Here is a 24,155-nt window from a genome sequence, read left to right as displayed (position 1 = left end):
AAAAACTGACCAACCACGCAATGACATGTGACATAAGCAACCCAATTAACCGGTTACATTTAAAACAAACCGGTCATGACTTATTTTGAGAAAATACCCCATAAAGGTCAACTTACTCTAGGTTAATCAAAAGGTTTGCTTATTTTGGGAAAACCAAGCAAAGGTTTGCTTAATCTTGACAAATTTTCCTTTAAACTAACTAACTTTAATTTTATGATTTACAAGTCTTGTTATTATGTAACAGTGCATGGCACGGGGAAAAAAACTAGTTTTTTTTTTTAATTAAGGAACCAAATATTACTTAGAATTTGTTATATACATCGGGTGTACTGTACACCAAAGTTAGTGTTTGCTTTTCATTTGATGATTAAATAAAAAACACTCATCAAAATGAGAATAAAATAGTCACATATGTGTACGATACATGCGGGTGTATACAATGTGAATATTTTAGGAAGTTACATTTTTCTTGACTTTTATCTACCACATTACAATTTCAACTTGTTTTTATGATTAATCAAATAATTTAGAAGTAAACAAAACTTGAAGAACTAAAAATTTAGTTTTTATATGTGCAATCAAACAAACTAGTTAACCAAATCGATAAGCTTGAGTTCCAAAACTCCAAATTGCACTCAACTTTTTTGGTTGCCAACAAAAAATGCATGGTTATTACAAGTGACAAGGCCTGGTCAACACGTCATGTACATTGCAAAACCAATTGCATATTGTACTGCCACATGTGAAACAAGTGTCAAGAGGAAGAGATGATACATCTTGCATTGCATTGCATGCTCAAAAGATTATGCTAGAAATAAAGTCCAATATAATTGCCCTTTATATACATACTATTATGTTAACTTGATTCATAATATAACCATCCTACTATTTCATCAAAATTATTTCACAGTAAAAAATAATGTCGTTAATACCGAGCTTTTCAAGCGGCCGGAGATCAAACGTATTCGACCCGTTCTCTCTAGACATATGGGACCCGACCGAGGGTTTTCCCTTCAACACTTCGATCACGAACTCTACCGCCTCGGGTAAGGCGGTAGGAGGGTTCGCTAACACTCGAATTGACTGGAGGGAGACGCCGGAAGCACACGTGTTCAAGGCGGATCTTCCGGGGCTAAAGAAGGAAGAGGTGAAGGTGGAGGTGGAAGATGGGAAGGTGCTCCAGATAAGTGGAGAGAGGAACAGGGAGAGTGAAGAGGAGACCGATAAGTGGCACCGCCTCGAACGTAGCTCTGGACGGTTCATGAGGAGGTTTAGGCTGCCGGAGAATGCGAAGATGGATGAGATTAAGGCTAATATGGAGCATGGTGTGCTTACTGTTACTGTGCCTAAGATGCAGGAGAAGCAGCCTGAGCTCAAGTCTATTGATGTCTCTGGTTAATCAAACTTAATTACAAGGGCTAAAATGTAAGGCTAATAAATTAAATACGGAGTAAATTAAGTAGTACTAGTAAGTATTGTAAAATAGTTGTGTACTACTTGTTAGTATGTATGTTCCAAGTATAATATAGCTAGCTAGTCTCAATGTTGGGTGAAAATGAGGCTATAGGAGCATTGCAAATATGCATGAATGTAAATTAAATCTAATAATGACGTAATCTTGTAAATTAAATCTAAGTACGGAGTAGTGTATTTTGTCATGTATTTATCTATCTAATCTATCACTTTAATATATGGTTGGTACATTGCTGTACTGTATAAAAGGGTCGAAATTGAGAATTTTAGTTTGTTGACCTTTAAAAAAATTAAAAAGTGAGGCATTTTGTAATACCTCATTTAGAACACTTGCACATTCTCTCTTCCACCAGTCCTTGAACACTTGACCTAAGGTTTCAACAGTCTTGAAACCACCACAGCCAAAGTGGACTAGTGAATCTAAATCAAGCACCAAACATAGAATAATTTACAAAATTATTTTACTTTTGCCGTTAAAACGAATGAGAAATACAGTTTGATGTCATCTCAAGACTTGAAGAGGCAAGATAGTAAGATATGGACGTTTCAGTTGTGGGCTTTGTTAACAATTTGTGACCAGAGAAATGGGTTAGTACCCAATTTTGCCGACAAACCCAAACTCTGAAATATAGACCCTCTTGTAGCAAGTACAGAACCCACCCATATTAAAATGTCTAGTTTACCATCTCCGTTCCTCAAATATTACAACAATTACGACTACTTTTTATCGGCCATATATCAGAGTAAATAGAAGTCTTACTACTGAAGAACCAGATCCACGATTATATTATTTCTCTTAGAATTACTCCATCATATTTAAACTGGCTGGCTAATTCAACAGATAACTAGTGAGTGCAAGAACATTCATGTTTCGGGTACTAAAGCTTGACTATAATTAACAAAAACGACTACAGATCTCATCACTTGCTCTGCACAAATCTCGCCATGTAAGATGTTCCGCTAGTATGTGAATCTCTAATATCAATCATCTGACACTTCACAAAGCCTAGATAACCCCAACCCCTGAGTTTAATGACTGAAACATTAGAATGATCTCGAGAATGCTACTTAGAAGGTAACAGCACTCCTCGTATTCAGCTCAAACCCCAACTTCAGCAGGCAGTGCGACTGTTTGCCTTGTTATCTGAGTTGAGAGCACTTCTGTCATCATACCCATAAGCTTGGTCCGTCCTTCCTCAAAACGCACATTGTTGGTCTGCACGCATTGCCCTGAATTATCAGTCCCTTGAGTATCTGTTCTCTGAATAGGATCCTCCATTCTTCTGGTGCAGCCACTATCCAACCCACTTTTGATCCATGCTATATTGTTCAAATCAGTGGCTATTGACGCTAACTCATGGCTTGAAAAGGAAGGAGGCTCTTCATATTCAATGAATTCAGGCCCCAACAGTGAGTTTTGGGTTTTTGCACCAGTTGGAGTTGAGCAACATCCATGGCCACACCGCAAAGGAATAATTGGCTCACACTGAACTCCATCAAGAAACTTGGAGATTCCAAAGTCAGGTTGGAAGGCATTTACCAAAGGACCCTGCACAGGCACAGGCTTGGGAGGTGGAGCAGCAGGTGTTAAATTAGATGAGGGTTGATAAACATTAAAAGCACCAACACGTGCAACTGGACGAGAGGGTTTAGGGTGCTCAATAGGTTCAGCATAATGAGCATAAAAGGGAGGATATGCAATCATGGGAGGATATGCAACTACAATGGGGGGATTCTCATACATGATCGAAGGTTGGTTTTCAGGTTGCATGGATTGGTTTAAGTTCTCATTGACTGGAGACTGGTAATCGGGCTGAGGACATTGGTTAACAACCATATTTACATCGTGTTTTCCATCATATGCTTTAAATGAATTGGTTTCACCAGAAACTGTTTCTTCGGATGATGCCTTGTTTCTGTCAAAGCTGGAATCTCCTACTGATTTCCCAAAATCATACCTCCGTCTCAAAGTTGAATTCCAGTGGTTCTTGATAGCATTATCTGTTCTTCCCGGGAGAAGCTTTGCTATGCAGGCCCATTTGTTTCCATGAATAGCATGTGCTGAAATAATAGTCTGGTCTTCTTCTTCTGCAGTGATATATTTCTAATTAGACATCGAAATATATGAGTACTAGATAATACTGTCGAACACAACTATCATGGGCAAAAAGATCATTGACCACAATTCAGGCTGCAATGATTGATACAACAGTTCATTTGCAAACCATCTGTTTCTATGCCTATGATAGATGCTTACACGAAGGTATTTACGACAACATGTAACAATAGTACAGGACCCCAAAGCTTACTAAAGAGACACCTGTCTGATCAGGTAAGGGGAGTTGGAAGCATACGGCCTACCCTGCACTAGAACAGGGCATTCAAATGCTATTATGTAATGAGCATTCTAATAGCGATAATTACATTTGCTACTTTTATATATCTTGACTCCATCTGATATTCTGATATAGAGATCCAATACCGAGTATTTCAATTGATCAAAGAATGAGTCAAATTATGTACACTATTGACCTGCAAAAGCTCTCAAAAATGCCTTAGACAACTAACTGCATCTTAATCAAGTGAGCATAGAAGGAAGACAGAAACTATGTCTAGCATTTCACAAAAGGATTGTTTGAAATAAAATTATTATTTTATGAATGAAGTTAGTGAGATTCCAGTACGTACGTCCCACATTCTTTAGCTAACAGACCTTTCTTTTTTATTTTTCTGTGACGATAATGCCCGTTGTATTGCAAAGTAACAAATCTCTACTAGTGTTGAAATAAGCTGAGTACTCAGCTAGTTTGACTAAGTTTGTTATGCTTTCTTGAATATATCCTTAAATATAGGATACTTAGTTATTAGGTTGTCATGCTGATTGAATCATTGAATACAAACAAATTATAATAAATTTTTCAGCAGAGAAGCTGTTCAAAAACAGAAATGTGGCTAACCCAAGTAGGAATGACCGTGAAGGAGATTCACTAACACATATCAAGTCCAAACATCTAGTTTGCTCATGACTTGTAGGATGGCACTGAATTGGGCATTAGACACCAATTGCAAACAAAAAGAAAGACTGCACTATAATCTGTGGTCATTTTATCCCCAATCCTTTTTTTTTTTTTTTTAAGAGGACATTTTATCCCCAATCCAAGTAATTGAAAACATGCAATTGATGCAAACCAACCAAATGTATAAAATCTAGCAACTGTCAATCAAGAAGCAATAGCAAACTGAAACTTCAGCTACTCACTTGTATACAAAACAAAAATTTGCAAGAGATTTGCATTAGAAAAAACTAATATTTATCAATAATCTTGGCTTACTGCCTACTGAATTACTGATGTCAACAATTTTAATTCCTAACTTATACCAATGAGCACATACTAAGAGAACCAGCCAAAGAAAAAAAAGAACATTGTCCTTATACAGTAGCTCCTCGAATTCTAAATGCATATTCAAGCCATGACAGGATAAACCACAGGGATCATACATCAGCATAAGCCAAGCAAAATTTTATTGTGTGCAGGACATAACTAATTGTTTGAAAAAATCCCTAATCTTAAAGAAAATGCCAAAAATTTAGAACATATGGGTCAATAGTTCAATACTGGCTGATGCTACAGCTAATATGGTTAATTTCATTCATCAAAGACCAAACAATACAATGAGATAAACATCATTTGAATGCATTGGTGATGAAGTAGGCAACACACATACACGGCAAACAAAGGGGGAAAAAAAAAACCTTTACTTTTAAATTTTGTTGAACTGATTTTCTATTAACCTTAGCTACACTACACATCATACAAAATTTTAAACTATAGAAAAGTGATAACAGAAAAAAACTATTGCAATATTAATATTTCATCAGTAATAGCCCTATGACCCCGCTGGGTTAACCAAGAGCCCGTAACACCATAATAAAGGGTTTCACCTTATTATAGCATCAACTAAAGCTTGTCAACAAGGCTCAGTTAAAACCTAAGACTAAAACATCCTGCATTTCCGAGGGGAGGCATTGAAAAGCTAAATAAACAAACTACATGTTCAAGCAAATATAACTAATGCCAGGTTGCCTACTTTGATGTTCCACAATATTCCACCCTTAGATCATATGGTGCCCTGTTAGTCATATCATCAAAACGATCACAGACTAGGTGTAATTTGCAAATTTGTGCCCTCAATCAACCTAATATGTTATAAAAAGCTTTTCAACAAACCTTCAAGCTGAATTTTAGTTATTGATTAAAACTAGAAACACCCAGCATCTCTTCATTACTCGACTCCAGACCTAAATGGAACCAACTCAAATTCAAAACACCAGAGAAATCCACCCCAAATCAAACAAATGAAACCGCATTTGATTCAAAAAAATGAAGCAATTTTGATTACATCCTACTATGTTTAACACTACACACAAAAAAGAAGTAAAATTTAGCAAACAAACTGGTAAAATTGCAGCCCAAGAAAACATTTTAATCAGAACAACGAAATACAGAAAACAAACATCAAATTCTACCAAAAATCAGATAAAAAAATACGAAAATTACGATACTTTAAAATTCAAATCATCAAATGCAAACCACTAAATCACAACCCAATTGGTTCATCAACACAAATCACAAACACCCACAATCATCAAAACCAATCAAAACAAACATTTTCAAAATTCAACCAGCGGCAAACATAAACAAAACAAAATTTCAAAAAACCGAAAAAAGGTGAGAGTAGTAAAAATTACCAGAAAAAGGTTTACGCTTGACACAAGGGTCAAGCTGATTACACCAACGAAGCCGGCAAGATTTACCGGAGCGACCCGGAATTCCACGGGCGATTAAGCTCCAATTTCGGGCTCCGAATTTGCTAACAAGTTCACTAAGTATGGCGTCTTCTTCCGGCGACCAAGGGCCCCTTACTCGGCTCGATGATGGTGCGGCCGGAAGTTCGTCGGCGGCGGCGGCGTCGGGTAGGGTGAGGTCGTTAGGGTCTTCGGTAGTCATCGGCTGGTCACTCATTTTTAGTTTTACTGTTTTTTTTTTTGTTTAATTGAATTTAGGTGTTTCTTCTTTCGGTCTCTCTCTCTCTAACCGTACCTACCTTCGTAACTGCAACTAGAGGAGAGAGAAAAAGGAGGGTTGTTGTCAAATTCGTTTGGAGGGGAAATGGAAAATTGTTTCGGTTTCCTGTTTCCCCCCTATGGCGGTTTTATTGCCAAAATGACCAATTTGTCCTCATTCTTTTTCTTTTTTTTTTTCGGATTTTGATTTGTGAATGAACTGCAAGGACAGTACAGAGTACAAATATATCAAACACGACTATACAAGCTCTCATTATTATGACTTTTCTCTCAAAAATAAAAATAAAAAAACAACAAACAAAACTAATAGGTCACAACTTCTGTACCCCCATGGTTATTTTGGTTGTTTCATTACGAGTGCACAATTCTTGTTATTTCAGTTACACATGGGAGCATCAATCTCCTTTACCTTATGATAATTTTCTTGGTTTTTATCTACTACGTATATATGTTAAGTAAAAAGCATTTTAAATTGTATACACATCCCCCTGAGGCAATGATTTAGATGTAGAATATACAAATCCATATGATTAGATGTAGGATACAAATTGATTTTGTTTTTATTTTTAATAATGTACCTCTAATTTTCTATAGAGATCTATGTTGAGTGTTGACACACTTTTTTAAATGGAAGCCTTATTGTTGTGAAATCGTAATTCCCCTGTTGTTGTATTCAAGTAGTAGATAAAATCTCATTATGAGAATTGTTATGCATAATAATAGGGGTAGTATCTATAATTATCTTTTGCACTCTTTCGTTGATTAAGTCAATCAAGCACAAAAATGATACAGACTACAGAGTATTAGCTAGGGTAATTAAACAGGCTAACTTTCATTATGTCATATTGTCAAGCCAAATTTGATCCAATTTTCCTTTAGATGGTCCATGCACTAATACTGCTAACAAACCCAATCATTAAATCATAATCAAAGTTTATCCAATCATTTTATTGAGCTAAAATTCTTCAAAATAAACTCTAACCAAATCCATGACAAAATGTATGGATTATTCATTATTCTAGTGAATCCGTAACTACTTGGTTTATGAATTCGACTAATAAATTGAGATTCTCATTTAACATTTAAACAATAATTCCTAAATGAGAAGAAAATTAAAAATGTGCAACATATTAATCAGTTTCTTCTCTAATCAGAAACAGAGTACCTAATTAGCAATTAATCATAGAGTCATTCCATCGCAATACAATCCACTTTAACTCAAGATTTAATATAAATAAAATTTATTAAGATCAAAATAAAGATTACATAGTAAGCATCATTAATACATAAACATACTTATTATTAATTTTTTCATACTATTAATATAGATAACTAAATCAAACTAGAGAAACCGAAAGCAGACGATGTGCCATTTGATAGAAAACAGAGGATAATCTCAGCCAGAAATGTCAATTGATTTAAGCTGAGGCTTCTTCTCCTCAATTTTAGGAACAGTAACAGTAAGAACACCATTCTCCATATTCGCCTTAATCTCCTCCATCTTTGCATTCTCAGGCAACCTAAACCTTCTCAAGAACTTTCCAGAACTCCGCTCAACTCGGTGCCACGTGTCATTCTTCTCCTCTTTCTCCCTGTTTCTCTCTCCGCTGATCTGGATCACCTTACCATCTTCCACCTCAACCTTGACCTCCTCCTTCTTCACTCCAGGAAGATCGGCCTTGAGCACGTGCGCCTCAGGTGTCTCCTTCCAGTCAATTCGGGCGTTGACGAAAGCGGCGGTGTCGCGGGCGGAGGTGCTGCCGGAGGAGAGAGACTGGTCTAGGTTTCCGCCGAAGGGAAATCCCTCGAATGGGTCCCACAGGTCCATTGCGAAGGGTTCGAAGGTGTTGCTTGGAATCAGCGACATTGTTGATTGTTTTTTTTTTGTTGTTGATTGGAGAATTGATTTGAACAGTGAATTGATTGATTAGAGTGTGCTTGAGAGAATTTGTGAAATTCTTTTGATGATGTTGAGATGAGGAATATGAATGTGGAGATATTTATATAAGAAGGAAAAGAGAGTTCTAGGAGGTTCTTGAATTGGCCGATGGTTTCGTTGATGGATTATGGACAGAGATAAATTTTGGGAGGATTAAGGACGAACGAGTCAACAGGGGTCTTTCACCAATGTTCTAGACACTTCTCCAAACTGAACAATATCTTAAAGACTTGCACTTTAGTTTGGGTTGGGCCAAGCTTGTCAATACTCCAAAGATTACAGTTCAGTTCAAAGGGGTATGCCATCCATAAACCAAGTAATCCAGTATGAATTATTTACCTATTTATTTATGTACTTCATTATTTCCCTTTCCTACCTTATAAAATCCCTCCCTACCTTAAAAAGTTCAAAAAAACTTTTATAAATAGTATAATGACTTTTTTACCCCTAAAAAAGTTTATTTACCCATATATCCATTTATGTTGTATTAACTCTTATGCTTCCCGTATTTATTTCTCTTAGCTTCTTTAGTCTTCTTTCCCTTCCAACTTCCATCGCCCAAAGTTATTTTTCTTCTAATATAAGAAAGCAAAACTATTTTACTTGATAATAGTCCTCTTCAAAGGGTAGGGCCGTGGGGGAATAGGCTGGATATAATCCACTTTGTTACTATTTTCATAAAAAAAAAAAAAAAAAAACACACACACACACACACACAAATCCACCAAATTCAATTACCTCATCAACTAATTAGACATTTTTCTTTTGAAACTTTCTCCGTTAACTTTTAATTGCAACATTTTAACTTTCACACTTGTCAATACATAATTTCAATCTCTTATATCTCACATTATAGACATGTAAAAAATCTAAAGATTAAATATTTAAAATATATATATAAATCGAGATGAATCTAATAAGATCTCACATGACTCCTTTGCCCAACAAAAAAGTCAATAAAAATAAAGATCAATTATAAAAAAAATGAAATATATATATATATTTTCAAGTGTTGCAACTAAAAGTGACGGATGGTGTATATTATAATTAACAATAAAAGTCATATTGCACCATTAAAAGCTTACAACTAAAAAGTGAATAGTGTATATCTATTTTCAAGTGTTACATTTCCGCACCTACGCAAGGATATGATTGTTAACAATTTATTTCTTAGTATATGCGTTTAAAAGTATAGTCACTGAGTTTTGGATGTCATGACAAGCTATTACAACTCGACCATAAACATCGAATATGTCGCGCGCAATGCGCGCGTAAGCTCCCCTAGTTTTAGAGAAATATACTTCTTACTTCCTCCATTTTTTTTTATATCACTATTCATAATTTCATATGCTATCTTTGACTTAATTTTTTTTACTAATATATTATTTATAAATATGGTCATGTTATATATATTGTTGGATTTGTTACAATATCTACTTTCATAATACAGTTTTATTATAATTTTTACTAGTATCTCGTTAAAAATATTGATGGTAGAAGTTGTGCCTTGACAAATGTAAAAATTCAGGTGGTGCATTTTAAAAAAGGAAAATTTGCAAATTGCAGCCATTTAAAGTTCGTATTTTGCAAATTGCAGCCATTTAAAAAAAAATTGCAAATTGCATCCCAAAAGTTCGTATAAATTATAAATTGCAGCCCGATTTAACTTTTTCATCGGTTTAAAAGTCGAAAAATCTTCGATTAAGATTTTAGGAGTCATTTTAGTCCTTAGGAGTACGAATTGAGCTCGCAATTAGCAAAAAAATAACGCAAGTGCCTCGTTTTGCGTAACAAAAATGTATCGATTTGTGGGAAACTGTAAAAATGAGACTTACGTTATTTTTTTGCTAATTCTGAGCTCAATACGGTTCCTTAAGACCTAAAATGACCCCTAAAACCTTAACCGAAGATTTTTCGACATGTAAACCAATAAAAAAAAAATGAATCGGACTGCAATTTACAATTTATACGAACTTTTGGGCTACAATTTGGCATTTTTTTTAAAATGGCTGCAATTTGCAAATTACGAACTTTAAATGGCTGCAATTTGTAAATTTTCCATTAAAACACTATCTTATGGTATAATGCAAGTATATTTTAGATACGATTGAGTGTATAATTAAAATGTTAAAACTCACATAAATGGATCTTATTAAAGTTGATGTTTTTCTAAACAATCATGGTTGTGATCCATATATATATCGGGAATGTTGCATGTACTAATACATTCTGACTTGATCAAATGTTATGAAAATCATAAAGTGATGAGATCAAATACAGTGAATGTGAGAAAAAAGTATTGGTAATGATATACTCCATATCATAACATATAGAGCTCACACAGATAAATCAAATTTCAATATTTTGTGCTTTATCACTATTATATAAACCAAATGGTGATATAGTGATGTCCTTTGCTTTACCCTATTACTAAAATGGTCGGTGTTTAGGTATGCATATAAATCTAATCTAATCTTCACCTAAATTTAATTGTTTAGTCTAATTTCATTATGGTTTGGTCAAAATCTTTCATGTTTGCGTTGACTTAATCCATTATACCTTCTTTTTTTTTTTTTAACGGAAGATGGGAAATTTAATCCATTATACTTGCCCAAATACATTTTGAACATTTTTATACTAATGTAAAAGAGAAAGTATTATCAAGTGAAATATTGTGAAATTTTATCTCAACATGTATTCTTTTTAATTGTACTTTCACATATTTTTGTCTTACAAAAATAATCCTAATGAAAATAACCAAAGGAAATAGATAAACTATGTAGTAAGAATTAGGGTGAAACAAACTCGGTTTAAAACCGAACCAAACCGAAAACCAAACCGAATAACAAATATAATTCGGTTTTTTTCGAAAGTGGTTCGATTTCGGTTTGTAAAATCAAGAAACCGAAATTATATGGTTTGGTTTCGGTTTCAGAAAATGAAAAACCGAAAAACCGAAACCAAACCGAATTTTAGGCCCAACCCCAAAAAACCTTAGCCCAACTCTACAAACTATATAATGTGAAAAAAAACCCTAGCTGTCAAAAAAACCCAACTCTCAGCCTCTTTCTCTCTCCTCTCTTCGTTCTGAGTTTCCACCCTTTCTTTCTCCTTTCCTCTTCTCTTCTTTGCTCTTTCTCTCTCCTCTTTGATCTCTTCTTCACTTTCACCATCAACGAATTTGCTTTCAAATTCAACTAATTTCAAGGTTTTAATTTCGAACACCATCAACTAAAGGTTTTCAATGTCAAATTCGACCTTGAAAACTCTAGATCTAGAATTTTCATGGTCGAATTTGACCTTTACAACCCCAAATTCGACGTTTTTTGTGGTGGAATGTGAGGTATATGTTGTTTTTCTTTCTTTCTTTTAATTTGGTATGTAAGTGTCTAGATTTGTCTTCATAGTCTATGCAATTCAAGTAATTAAATTCGAAGCAGATTAGACTAGCAAACATAATACAATTGCCTTTGATTATAATATACAGAAGTCAGCAGAGTAGTGAATAATTAGTAATACTACCTCCGTTTCGCATTATCTGCAACAAAGGAATATTTTATATCTCACAAATAATACCCCTTTGTTGCAGATAATGCGAAACGGAGGTAGTAGAAACCTTTGAAATAAAAAGTGAACACAATCTGCCTTAAAATTTGAATTAGCACAATATCTTCATCATTATAATCAAATAAGATACGATGGAGATCCTAAATGACAAGATAATCTAAGAGTTGACACTTCCTAATCACCAGTAAAATTCGGTTCTGATTTATGTGGTTCGGTTCGGTTTTGATGGGTGTGGTTTAGTTCGTTTTTTTTTTTTTTTTTTTTTTTTTTGCAAAATTTGATGTTATGCTTGATAAGAAAATTCGGTGCGGTTTGGTTTTTTTTTTTAAAACCGAAATTTAGGTGGTTTGGTTTGGTTCGGTTTCAAAGCTTAGGTGGTGCGGTGTGGTTTGCAAAATCAAGAAACCGAAATATGGTGGTTCGGTTTCGGTTTGGGCAAAAAACCAAACCGAAAACCGAACTTTCACCCCTAGTAAGAATACATAATTCAAAATTTTTAATATGTTATAATATACTCTAATTTGGTATAATACCGAATTTTTAACAAGTATTAATGAACAAGTACTCGTAATTAAAATAGTTTGAGAGAAGTATAAGTACTTGTAAGTTTTTTGAAAAAAAAAAGGACCAAAATTAAAGTGTAAAACCAATGGGATAGTTAGAGGCATTGGAGTAAAGATGACACTGGGCCGAGCCCTGACATGGCCCAATATGAAAAAGCATGGCCTGGCATGCACCACATGGTATGGCACGTTACGACACGTTACTGTGCTTGCCGGGTCGTGGGCCAGGCTTGAGCCACCTTTATTTGAGAAAAACAGAAAAACACGATAAAGTATGGCACGACAAAACACGCTAAAATTAATGAAATTTGGGTTAGGCACGCAAGTATGGCATGGTCCGATCCGAGAATCTAGGTCGTGTACTTTTGAAAATTCAAAACTCGTGGGCTGAATGAAACCTGTGGACTGAGCCATAACCGGGCTTAACCAACCCAAAAATACATGAGCCTGGCATGAGGCACGACCTAATATGGCCTAGAGCCGAGCCATCTTTACCTTGGAGCGAAGAATTTAACCTATTAAATCAGAACCCCTAATTCCCTAAAGGCCCTAATTTACAACCCCTTCCGGCCGTCTCCCACCTTATAAAAACCCCTCCATCTTCTTCTTCATCAAATCATTCATTCATCCGTCGCTTTTCCGGGTCTGTCAATACCGCTAGGGTTTCTACTATTTCTCTCCTTGCTTATTTTTTCTCCTGTAAATTTCAGAGTTGTAGCGTAATACAGTACTTCGGTGTAATTTTTCATTTTTTGAAATTTTCTCTCCTTTGTTTTGTCAAATTGAAAGAGGCTTCATTTGTTGGTTGATGTGGAGAATATGAATTCCCATTGACTCGTTCCCTTGAAGCAACATTAATTCGTGTTGTTTTCTCTTACTTTCTTCTTCGTTTTTTAGCGATTAAGATTATTGAAAGCAGCTAAATTCATAATCTACCCTTTATTTTTTTATTTGTTGGGTTTTTAATGGGCAAGAAATGTAACGGTGATGAGTCATACAGACCTGTAATGATTTTGCGGAAATGATCGCACTTCATTGAACATCTAAGGGACTGAGTTCTTTTCTTGCTTTTTTCTATTTTCCTTTTTTTTTTTTTTTTTTTCAAACGCTTTGTTTTCCTTTGATATTTTAATATTAAATTAATTTGGGTTCACTTTGATTAGGCCTAAAAATGGTGCTAATGATAAATTGGCATTGTTTAGAAATGTGAAATCCTAAATTAATTTGTTCCCCTCGCTATCCATTGTAGATTATTTGAATGCTACATTTGGACGTTGGGTAACTATATTTAATTTTTGTGATTAAGGTAAACCTGATAATATGTTTTAAGCCCCCTTGTAACAAAAGGCTAAATTGAATATTTCAGAAATTTGATTTTAATGATGAACTGATCGAATACATTTTCTAGATTGATTCAAATACATGAGTTTTAATTTGTGTCTTCCTGATAATATGTATTATGTGTTCTTGGTTGTAAACTTGTAATTAGTGTTTGATTTGACTTAATTGTTTTCATCTTTGGCTTTCTCATTCTACATTAACATATTATACCATTTTTTTTCATGAATTATTAATAAACAATGTGGCCTTTTGGCCCATCAATATGCATTCTTTAGCAATAAGCATTCCAATTTCAAGTCTCTCTTGCAAATGAACTGTGTGCTGTCAAATCATCTAGCTTAATCTGAACACTAACTAATTTGTCCCTCAGCATTGCATTGTATTCATATAGATTTCGAACTTCTCTTTGTAGAATTTGTACATCAGCTGGCGAGTCTCCTTTAATTTCTGCTGCATAAAAAGAAAAGAAACGGATCAAATCACCATGACAATCGAGGATCTTCCATATAAAAACGAGATCAAGGCCTTGTTTTTTTCAATTTATTTGGACTTATTTCAAACTAAATAACAGCTTCAGTTTCTAGACCTGAAGTAAGCTTATCTTGTAAAGATGGTGGCGGTGCTATATAATGTTCTTTAAGCGTAGATGACTCCTTAATAAAGATATCTGATGGTTTCGAGGAGTTGATGGTTTGTACTCCTTTAGTGATCCTGGATGCATCTCTAAGAACCTGAGTACATTGTGGAAATTAAGAATTTTGCTATGGAGTAGTAAAATGTGGCGGATTATTTAGGAATACAGCACAAACCTGTGCATCCGCTGGCTGAGGTTGTCTTCTGAGGCCGAAAGACTGAATATTAATCTCACGCTGTCTGAATTTACTTATAGATAATCCATTTCCTCCAATGCAGCATGTTGGCTCCTCTTTCATGTTGTATCTTTCATCTAACAAGCGAGAACCAAACGTATACGCCACGAATCTTCGTAACTGATCAGTGCAGGTGTTTAAGAGTCAGTCTACATTGATCTTCAGGATAGGATAAAGCAGGATGATGACAATTTTGACATGTGCTGAAGAAAAGCTCTATGTACGACGTACAGCCATGAGCAAGGCATGAGTGTACCTTATGCCAGTGATCCTCAGCAATTCTTCGTTTTTTGATGTTTTGCATAACCTGATCTTCATTGCGCAGTCGTTTGATCCGGGATTCGCACTGAGTACACCAAAGATTGACAAGTCATGTAGATAGATTGGCACATACATGGTCATATCATATATTGATGAAAGGTGAGTGACAAGTATATCACTAAGACTTGGAGGAACTGTACCAGAGTCAAGAGCAAAAGAAATAGTGTAATACTGAGGCAATATAGACCACCAACATCCGCAAGAAAACTCACTGTAATTTTCAGAGAGCACAACAAATGAGAGATGTCTAACAGAATTCAAAGTGAGCAAAGGCCATAATTCGAGTATTTTTTGGCTAATTGCAGTTAAACTTAACAGGACTGTAAGATTTTCCAGAAATCATGATCATAAAGAAGCTTACCTAGTCCAGTATATCTTTTTCCATCATCAATCTCAATCATATATTCAGTGAGAAAACGGAGTGCCAATGTAGTGTTGATTAATCCATTCTTTGGACTGTGTAGCAATGACCGGAGCTTGTCTTTATCGCGAGCAGAAGAGCCAGGCTGAAACTCATGAAATGAGGGCTGAAGAAGCTTAAGACCATTTACATTAAGATGAACCCTTGGAAACAGATTAAACTTCAATACATGTGTGTTAGCTCCTCTGTAAGTTATACTTGTATTGTCTGATTCCATCCCATTCTTTATTCTTCCACTGACAAAATTTGCATATTTGTGCTCATTAACAGGACTCTTTGCTGAGAAATTGAACTGGAAGCCAACAGCCGTGGCAGGAAACTTGTTCTTAATATCGAAAAATTGCCATGAAACGTACACATTCTCATAAGCGAGTGGGCAGTTCCGGCATCTGAGTGTCACCACAGGACCTATACTGGAGTTTTGGCAAGAATAGTTTGCAAAGTTTGAGAAAGGGATTATGCTATAGCCTATGGAGCCTGGGGTACCAAGAACTATGGTGCTCGGACCACGAAACTGAGAGCATGTCATGCTAGAAATGGTAGTTATGTTCAACTCTAAATCATTGGTGAAAGATACTAAATCTGGTGCATTTGCTGCCTTCATGGTATATACTTCTAATCCAAGCGTAGTTATGATCTGGTACAGTAGTCTTCAGAAAAATGCAATTCAGTATGTTGCTGTTATTTTGGGACAGAGGGAGTATGCACTGAATGCAAGCGATTTAAAAAGGATGTGAGATATTGTGATGTATGATGCATTAGAAAACGAGTAGATATACTCACCCAGCAAGCAAACCAATGAAAAGTATCCAACTAGCTATTGTGAATGTTCCTCCTAGTTCAGATTTCCGCTTCTTAACTACCTTTTGATCAGCCTGCACGCAGTGAGCAAATATTTCTTGATCATGAATGAGAGATGACATAGCTATACGAGCTGCCTCACTAATTTAGTACAGTCAATAAATTTTAAGAAAATTATTTTTATTTCTATTTTAAATTTTCCATTACACAAATATAGCAGTGTGACCTTATAAAATGATCTCAACAAGCTAAATTATAAACCAACTCTCAATTAAAAAGACCTTATAACATCAACTATTTGCATTTTGAACTAATGCGAAGTACACTTCATTAGTTATGGACTCATATATGGTAATACTCCGTAGTTAACACTATTACTATATTAGTGATCAATCAATCAATCAATCAAAGCCTTAATCCCAAAAGTGGGGTCGGCTAACATGAACCAAATTTGATTATTCCGTGTAGTCATCAACATAAATCTTTCTCCTCCATCCCTTACGATCCAAAACTTCATCCTCACGTAAATCCATGCACTTCATATCCTTCCTCACTCCTTCCAACCAAGTCATCTTTGGTCTCCCTCTTCCTCGTTTAATCCCTCCATGGTCCCACTCTTCCACTCTTCGCACCGGTGCACCCTCGGGTCTCCGTCTTACATGTCCAAACCAACGCAGACGATTTTCCCTTAATTTATCTACAATGCCCGCCACACCTACTCTCTTGCGAATAACCTCATTTCTGATTCTATCTCTTAAAGTGTTTCCACACATCCACCTTAACATGCGCATTTCCGTAACCTCCATCTTTTTAATATGCTCTTTCTTAGAAGCCCAACATTCTGTACCATAGAGCAACACTGGTCTTATGGCAGTCCTGTAGAATTTTCCCTTCAACTTTAAGGGAATGCTGCGGTCGCATAGCACTCCCGTGGCCGCTCTCCATTTAAGCCACCCTGACTTAATCCTGTGGGTCACGTCTTGATCAATGTCACCATTCTTCTGGATGATCGACCCTAGGTACTTAAAACATTCACTCATGGTCAAATCCTTTCCATCCAAACTCACCACTTCATTGCTTGTCCCCCTCTGAGTGCCAAAACGACATACCAAATATTCAGTCTTACTCCGACTTAGCTTAAACCCTCTAGATTCCAACCTTTGCCTCCATTGCTCCAACTTGACATTAACCCCATCCTTAGTCTCATCCACCAAAACGATATCATCTGCGAACAGCATACACCATGGAACCTCATCTTGAATTGGTCTAGTTAATTCGTCTAGAACCGTTGCAAAAAGAAAAGGGCTTAATGCAGACCCTTGATGCAATCCGATTGTAATAGGGAAATCTTTTGTCAACCCTCCGCATGTCCTCACATTTGTTGACACATCCCGATACATATCCTTAACTAGGTCTACATACCTTCGTGGGATACCTTTCTTCAACATTGCCCACCAAAGTATCTCTCTTGGCACCTTGTCATATGCCTTCTCTAAATCAATAAAGACCATATGAAGATCTTTCTTCTTTACCCTATAAAACTCCATCATTTGTCTTATCAAATGGATTGCCTCCATAGTAGATCTCCCAGGCATAAAACCAAATTGGTTATCTGAAATGCTTGTGCATGCCCTCAACCTTTGTTCAATCACCCTTTCCCACAACTTCATAGTATGGCTCATAAGCTTAATTCCTCGATAGTTAGAACAATCTTGAGCGTCTCCTTTGTTTTTATAAACCGGGACCAAGGTGCTCTTCCTCCAATCTTGTGGGATCCTTGTAGCCGTCCATATCTTGTTGAAAAGGTTTGTTAACCAATCAATACCAATCTTACCCAAACACCTCCACACCTCTATCGGTACCCCATCAGGGCCAACCGCCTTCTTAGGTTTCATCTTCCTCAGTGCAATCTCCACCTCTACTCTCCTAATCCTTCGCACATACTCCATGTTGATTTCTTCATCACTCATAGAGGTATCTCCTATCACAACTCCATTACTTCCATTAAATAATTCATCGAAGTACCCCTTCCACCTGTCCTTGATGCCCTCCTCTTGCACTAGGACCATTTGGTTCTTATCTTTGACACACTTCACCATGCCAATATCCTTCCTTGCCTCTTGTCTTCTCTTTGCCATCTTATAAATGATCCTTTCTCCCTCCTTGGAATCAAGCTTTTCATAAACCTCCTGATATGCCTTTTCTTTTGCTTGGCGAACAGCTGCCTTTGCCTTACTCTTAGCCTCCTTATACGCTGCAAAGGTTTCATCACTCCTACATTTTCCTAAGGTTTCATCACTACTATATTAGTGATGTGACAACTAAATCTTATATACCAAGATTATATGTACACCTATGTATTACAAGTATTAGATTTAACAAGTGATTTTTCTTCGCAAAGCAAAAAGACAATATAGTGTCATATGTTATGTTTAATAAACTTGTACCCCAATATAGGGTATGTAGCACAAAGGAAAGCACAAGGGGACCAAAGCAAAGAGAAAAAGTGAAGTGAAAAAAGGCATGCTAGGAGGAAACTTACAAGCCAATGTTTTGTAGAAAACGTAAAATCGAGGCGACTAATCCACCAGCGAATCTGAAACCAAGCATTTCTTCCATCCCTAAGCTTCCCAAACCTCACGATTGCACATAGTAACACCCACATCAACAATGCAACAACGCTACACCAAACATAATATTCTTCATATTTGATCGCCTTTTGATAACCATCGTCGACTTTGGTGTGCTTTACTGAGGAACTCGTCCACCACTCTAAAGGCGAAATGTTAAAGAAAGTGCACGATTTAGTAGAAACGTTGTAAAGATAGCCTGGTGAACATGAACACAAAGTTTTGTTGTAGATGAATGCATGTTTTGGGCATGGGGCTTGGAAGATGGCACTATTATTGTTATTTGGCATGTTGTACTAGAAAATATGTGATTTTGGGCTTAACTAGTGGGCTAATTATAGTTTTATTGAGGATAATTTGATGGGAATAAATTGGTAAGTATGGATTGTTAATGTGATGATTGTTTGAGGGGATTAAGAAATAGGAAAGGTAGATAATTATGAGGGTGAAAGCTTTAGAAGAGGAGTTTTGCAAATCCATGAGATTGGATTTGGTAAAGAGACTTGGACAAAAGGTAAAGGCAAAAAAAATGCACTAAATTTAGAATGTTTATTTGTTGTTGGCTTGGAGGTGCGGTTAAGTCTTTTCACAAAGGCTAGTAATTTGTTTTGATGTAGCTTAGGATCAATTATCTTTCCGTAGTTATTAAACTTAGTTGAAAAATGAAAATTACTAGATTTAGATGTTATTACTATACCTTCAGAGATTAATACTAATAATTGAGATTGATCGAGAAGTTATAGTCATTACATAGGCTCCAATTAAAAATTGTGGAGTAATAATTATAGGTGAATATAATTAAGTATAGTCAAAATCATGTCAATAGTGAAAAAAAAGGTGAACATTAACGTATACTTCCTTTTTTTTTTTTTTTTTTTTTTTTTTACTTTATCCGCTTTGACATTTATACTATTCACCACCCTTTTTTTGACCGTCTTTTGTGAATATAGGTAAGGAAAAACATATTTATGTTGGATCTTTTTGAATTCATCTCAATAAATACTATCTTAATATATAACTTTTATATTTTTTACTTATGAAGAAGTAAAGTTATTAATTGTTAACGTTTTGTATTGAAAGAGGTGATAAAAGAAACAAGTCATGTAAAAAAGAACAGAGGAAGTAATAAATATACAGCTACGCAAGTAATATATTGAATTGATGATAAATATGGAGTAGTTAAACTTAATCAGAGTGATTAAATTTTTTATTTTATTATTATTTTTTTTTAAGTCATACGTAGTATTTATATTTTTTTTTATAAAAAAAAAAAAAAAACTTTGCCACTGACCTGTCATTTGTTGCAAGTTCACCTCAACATGCAATTTCAATCTCTAATACGGAGTATTACTTTTGCCCTATGTCTTGTGCCAGTATTCAACTGTTTAGTTGAGGAGGGAATGTTTCGTGAATGACAGCCAATTGTAAAAATAAATGACAAAATTAATGCAATGTCCTTAAAACAGTGCTATAATATAATTGGTTAGTTTGATAAAACCATATTTTATATGCATGCATTTAAATTTCATGCATTTGAGACTTTTAGTGTTAAAGAACCAATGGTCAATGGACCATACCATAAAAATTATAGATGTGTGATTGTGTGGTCATATATTATAGCGCTACCACCATCTTCTCGCTTTGATTTTTCTTTTTTTGACGGACTCGCTTTGATTTTAGAATGCCTATTTATGTGAATTGACATTTCCATTATTTTTATTATTATTATTATTATTATTATTATTATTATTATTATTATTATTATTTTTTATTATTTTTTTTTTTTTACGGCAACATTTCCATTATTCATTCATAGTCTTTCATCAAATTGATTTTGATTTAGGTTCAACCTCATATTCTTTGATAAGGGTTGTTTCCCCTTTTTTAGGTGTCATTTCCTTGTGGATTATTTTGTTGGACCAAAATTATTGTTAGAGATACGTACACGCATAATGCATCTAATGAGTTGTTTCTCACATACACAAAAGAAGTTAAGATTACAAACAAATTTATATAGCTCATTAGCAATATGTTCATTATATTCACATATAAAAAGAAAGTTATATTTGCATACTTGCTTTGTTTGGTTCAATATTAGTAAATGAAAAGAAGAGGAAAAAAAAAAAAGGAAGCTAAGAGAAAAGAAAGGTGATAGTATTAAATGAAGGGAAGAGAAAGGAAATTATAATATCGCCCTTTTTTTTTTTTTTTTTTTCTTTTCCAGTCGACTTCAATTTTGAGAGGAAAGGAAAGCTAAAAATAAAGAGAGTTCACTTCACAAACCAAAAAAGGTTCCATTCCAAAACCATAAGATAATAAGTGGCTTCACCCCTTAGACTTATAAAGTGTTTAACCCTCTCTTCTTTTATCAATGTGGGACATTTACATGTGTTATTTGATAGGAGATATTTCAACACTAACACTATGTTAGGATAACAATAATGAAGGGAAAGGGAGGGGAAGAAAAAAAGGGAAAGGGAGGTGAGGGGAGGGAGAAGGTGACATTCCATTTTTCTTCTAAATCTCTCCAACAATGGAGGGATTTAGTTTATTAAAAAGGTAAGGAAAATGGATCCATCCTTCCAATTCTACCCTCCTTCCTTCCTTGCTTGCATTAGATATTCAAATAATAGATAATGTATCCCTTCTTTTCTCTCTATCTAAACGCATTGTAAAAGTTAGAAGTAGCTTACTGAATCGATCTAATATAATCAATTATATCAATGATCGTCGAACAAAGTTAAAATTAAAGTTTGATTCCCCCCACACCCCCAATACAATATCCATTCGAAATTGTGAATGGCTAAGCCATATGACTGTATTAGAACTTTTCAAGTTGTATATTGACCGGAACAAGTATAAACTTGACAAGTATCACAAATCACAAGTGACAAGTAGCTAAAAGTGAAAACGATAAGAGTAAAAACATAACCCAATTAAATCGGTCTTTTTTGAAACATAAGTGAGTGTAAAGCCTAGTAGGCTAGTGATTTGGCCTGCCTATCTAAGGGAAAGGGAGTGGGGTGTATGCTAACAAAGACACCATGTATTTTTGCATCATTTCGGATCCCAATAATAAAATCAGAAAAAGAAAAAGAAAAAGGCAGTGACCTATCTTTTCTGCTTCCTCTATGTCAAATTAATCACAAAGGCTTAACTTCTCATTCATCATTCACCAATATTTATACACGGTAATAGCTTGGGGAATAATCTACTTAACAAGATAAATATTCACACAATATCACAATCTTCCTAAATTAATATCATATAAGATACTTTCCTATCTTAACATCCCCCCTCAAGCTGGAGCATGAAGATCTCGAATGCCCAACTTGCCAAGCAAATACTCAAATTGAGCCTTCCCCAAAGCTTTCGTAAAGATGTCAGCTAGCTGCACCTTCGTAGGCACATACGAAGGTGAAATCAGTCCTTCTGTGATCGCATCACGCACAAAATGCATGTCGGCCTCAATATGCTTCGTTCTCTCATGAAACACCGGATTTTGAGCAATGTGTAGCGCCGACTGATTGTCACAATACAAGTTCATACCCTGTGGATGACGCACACCCAAATCATCAAGAACTCGTTTTAACCACTTCAGTTCACAAGTTACCGCAGCCATCGACCTATATTCCGCCTCTGTCGAAGATAAGGACACCGTAGTTTGTTTCTTGGTTTTCCAAGACACGGGGGAAAAACCAAGCAACACAAACCAACCAGTCAACGATCTCCTCGTCAAAGGGCAACTAGCCCAATCCGAATCACACCAACCCTCAATCTGCAACTCACTGTCTGAACGAAGAAGTATTCCTTGACCCGGATTCTTCTTCAAGTATCGAACCACACGAAGTGCGGCCTCCCAATGTTCTTCTCTCGGACTCTGCATAAACTGGGACAATATATGGACAGGATATACAAGATCTGGTCTAGTCACAGACAAGTATATTAGGCGCCCAACAAGCCGCCTATATTTCTCCACATCCTCCAACAACCGGCCTTCTGCTAAGGCCAATTTATGATTTTGTTCCATTGGGAAATCTGCCGGTTTCGCACCTAATAATCCAGTTTCAGAAATAATATCAAGAGAATATTTCCGTTGACAAATATAAAATCCCTGCTTGTTTCGAGCCACCTCAAGCCCGAGGAAGTATTTCAATACTCCCAAATCTTTCATCTTGAAGCAATCTCCTAAATATGCTTTAAACTTTGTCAATGCAATTTTATCATTTCCTGCAACGATCAAATCATCAACATAGATTAACACATTCAATTGCAATTTTTCTTTGGTCAGGGTGAACAAAGAATAATCTGAATAGGACTGCTTAAATCCATATTTCTTTAATGCTGCCGTCAACTTCGCAAACCAACATCTAGGAGCTTGCTTTAATCCATATAACGACTTCTTCATTCTGCACACATAATCAGAGTTATCGTTATTGAAACCAGGAGGAATTTTCATATAAATTTCTTCATCAAGATCTCCATGCAAAAATGCATTGTGTACATCCATCTGATGCACTTCCCAGTTTTTCACTGCCGCAACTGCAAGAAATGTCCGAACTGTCGTCATTTTAGCTACCGGAGCAAACGTTTCATTGTAATCCAAACCTTCAACTTGATGATTTCCCAGGATTACCAATCTCGCCTTCAATCTCAGCAAATTGCCATGCTCATCTCGCTTCTCCGTATACACCCATTTGCTTCCAAGAGCTTTCTTCCCTGGTGGAAGCTTCTCAAGTACCCACGTGCCTTGTTCTTCTAAAGCTTTAATCTCTGCAGCCATTGCATCTCTCCATCCGGCATGCTTCATAGCTTCTTTAAAATTTTTAGGCTCATGACTTGCTGTTATCGCTGCAATGTACTTTTTATGTTTTTCTGAAAAACGTGAGCAATCAACAAAATATGTGAGAGGATAAGGAGTACCTGAGTTGGGTGGTGTAGGTGTGACGTTCTTTGATGGACTGTTTTTCCGAATTGTGTGTGTCACATAATCTCTTAATTTTGTGCTCTTCATTTTTGGCCTTTTTCCTTTTCCCATTTCCTCTGTACTTCCCCCCTGTTTACCATGCTGCTGGTTGCTCGTTCCACCCTGACTACACTGCTGCAAATGGGGCATTGCAGACTCGAGCTGCTGCTGGGCAGTC

The 24,155-nt window shown here is 35.8% G+C and overlaps 5 protein-coding genes and 2 non-coding genes across 7 annotated transcripts; 3 read left to right on the top strand and 4 right to left on the bottom strand.

The window, feature by feature from the left end:
- Positions 1–894: 894 nt before the first annotated feature.
- LOC145592711 (17.4 kDa class I heat shock protein-like) lies at positions 895–1,458 on the top strand. The gene has a single exon (XM_081649221.1). The coding sequence runs from the start codon at positions 920–922 to the stop codon at positions 1,397–1,399; it is 480 nt and encodes a 159-aa protein (XP_081505347.1). The 5' UTR covers positions 895–919; the 3' UTR covers positions 1,400–1,458.
- A 565-nt stretch (positions 1,459–2,023) lies between these two features.
- Positions 2,024–6,684, bottom strand: LOC145592710 (transcription factor MYB1-like). The gene is made up of 2 exons (XM_081649220.1): positions 6,224–6,684; positions 2,024–3,561 (listed from the first exon to the last, which is right to left on the bottom strand). The coding sequence occupies exons 1-2, from the start codon at positions 6,495–6,497 to the stop codon at positions 2,573–2,575; spliced, it is 1,263 nt and encodes a 420-aa protein (XP_081505346.1). The 5' UTR covers positions 6,498–6,684; the 3' UTR covers positions 2,024–2,572.
- Positions 6,685–7,783: 1,099 nt separating this feature from the next.
- On the bottom strand, positions 7,784–8,669 carry LOC145592709 (18.1 kDa class I heat shock protein-like). Its single transcript, XM_081649219.1, has one exon. The coding sequence runs from the start codon at positions 8,424–8,426 to the stop codon at positions 7,956–7,958; it is 471 nt and encodes a 156-aa protein (XP_081505345.1). The 5' UTR covers positions 8,427–8,669; the 3' UTR covers positions 7,784–7,955.
- A 4,936-nt stretch (positions 8,670–13,605) lies between these two features.
- LOC145593383 (small nucleolar RNA SNORD25) lies at positions 13,606–13,689 on the top strand. The gene has a single exon (XR_014102715.1). It is a non-coding gene; the product is annotated as a small nucleolar RNA SNORD25 (small nucleolar RNA).
- An 83-nt stretch (positions 13,690–13,772) lies between these two features.
- On the top strand, positions 13,773–13,918 carry LOC145593375 (small nucleolar RNA snoR136). Its single transcript, XR_014102713.1, has one exon. It is a non-coding gene; the product is annotated as a small nucleolar RNA snoR136 (small nucleolar RNA).
- A 343-nt stretch (positions 13,919–14,261) lies between these two features.
- On the bottom strand, positions 14,262–15,311 carry LOC145590723 (uncharacterized). Its single transcript, XM_081647125.1, has 4 exons — positions 15,095–15,311; positions 14,779–14,958; positions 14,556–14,700; positions 14,262–14,419 (listed from the first exon to the last, which is right to left on the bottom strand). Exons 1-4 carry the CDS (start codon positions 15,140–15,142, stop codon positions 14,262–14,264), a joined length of 531 nt encoding a protein of 176 aa, XP_081503251.1. The 5' UTR covers positions 15,143–15,311.
- Positions 15,312–15,470: 159 nt separating this feature from the next.
- LOC145590722 (uncharacterized) lies at positions 15,471–19,445 on the bottom strand. The gene is made up of 3 exons (XM_081647124.1): positions 18,924–19,445; positions 16,364–16,455; positions 15,471–16,230 (listed from the first exon to the last, which is right to left on the bottom strand). Exons 1-3 carry the CDS (start codon positions 19,299–19,301, stop codon positions 15,471–15,473), a joined length of 1,230 nt encoding a protein of 409 aa, XP_081503250.1. The 5' UTR covers positions 19,302–19,445.
- Positions 19,446–24,155: the final 4,710 nt, after the last annotated feature.

This window comes from Chenopodium album, chromosome 18 (genome assembly GCF_948465745.1).
Source record: "Chenopodium album chromosome 18, dcCheAlbu1.1, whole genome shotgun sequence".
NCBI lineage: Eukaryota > Viridiplantae > Streptophyta > Magnoliopsida > Caryophyllales > Amaranthaceae > Chenopodium > Chenopodium album.
This window is presented reverse-complemented; position numbering and strand designations above follow the sequence as displayed.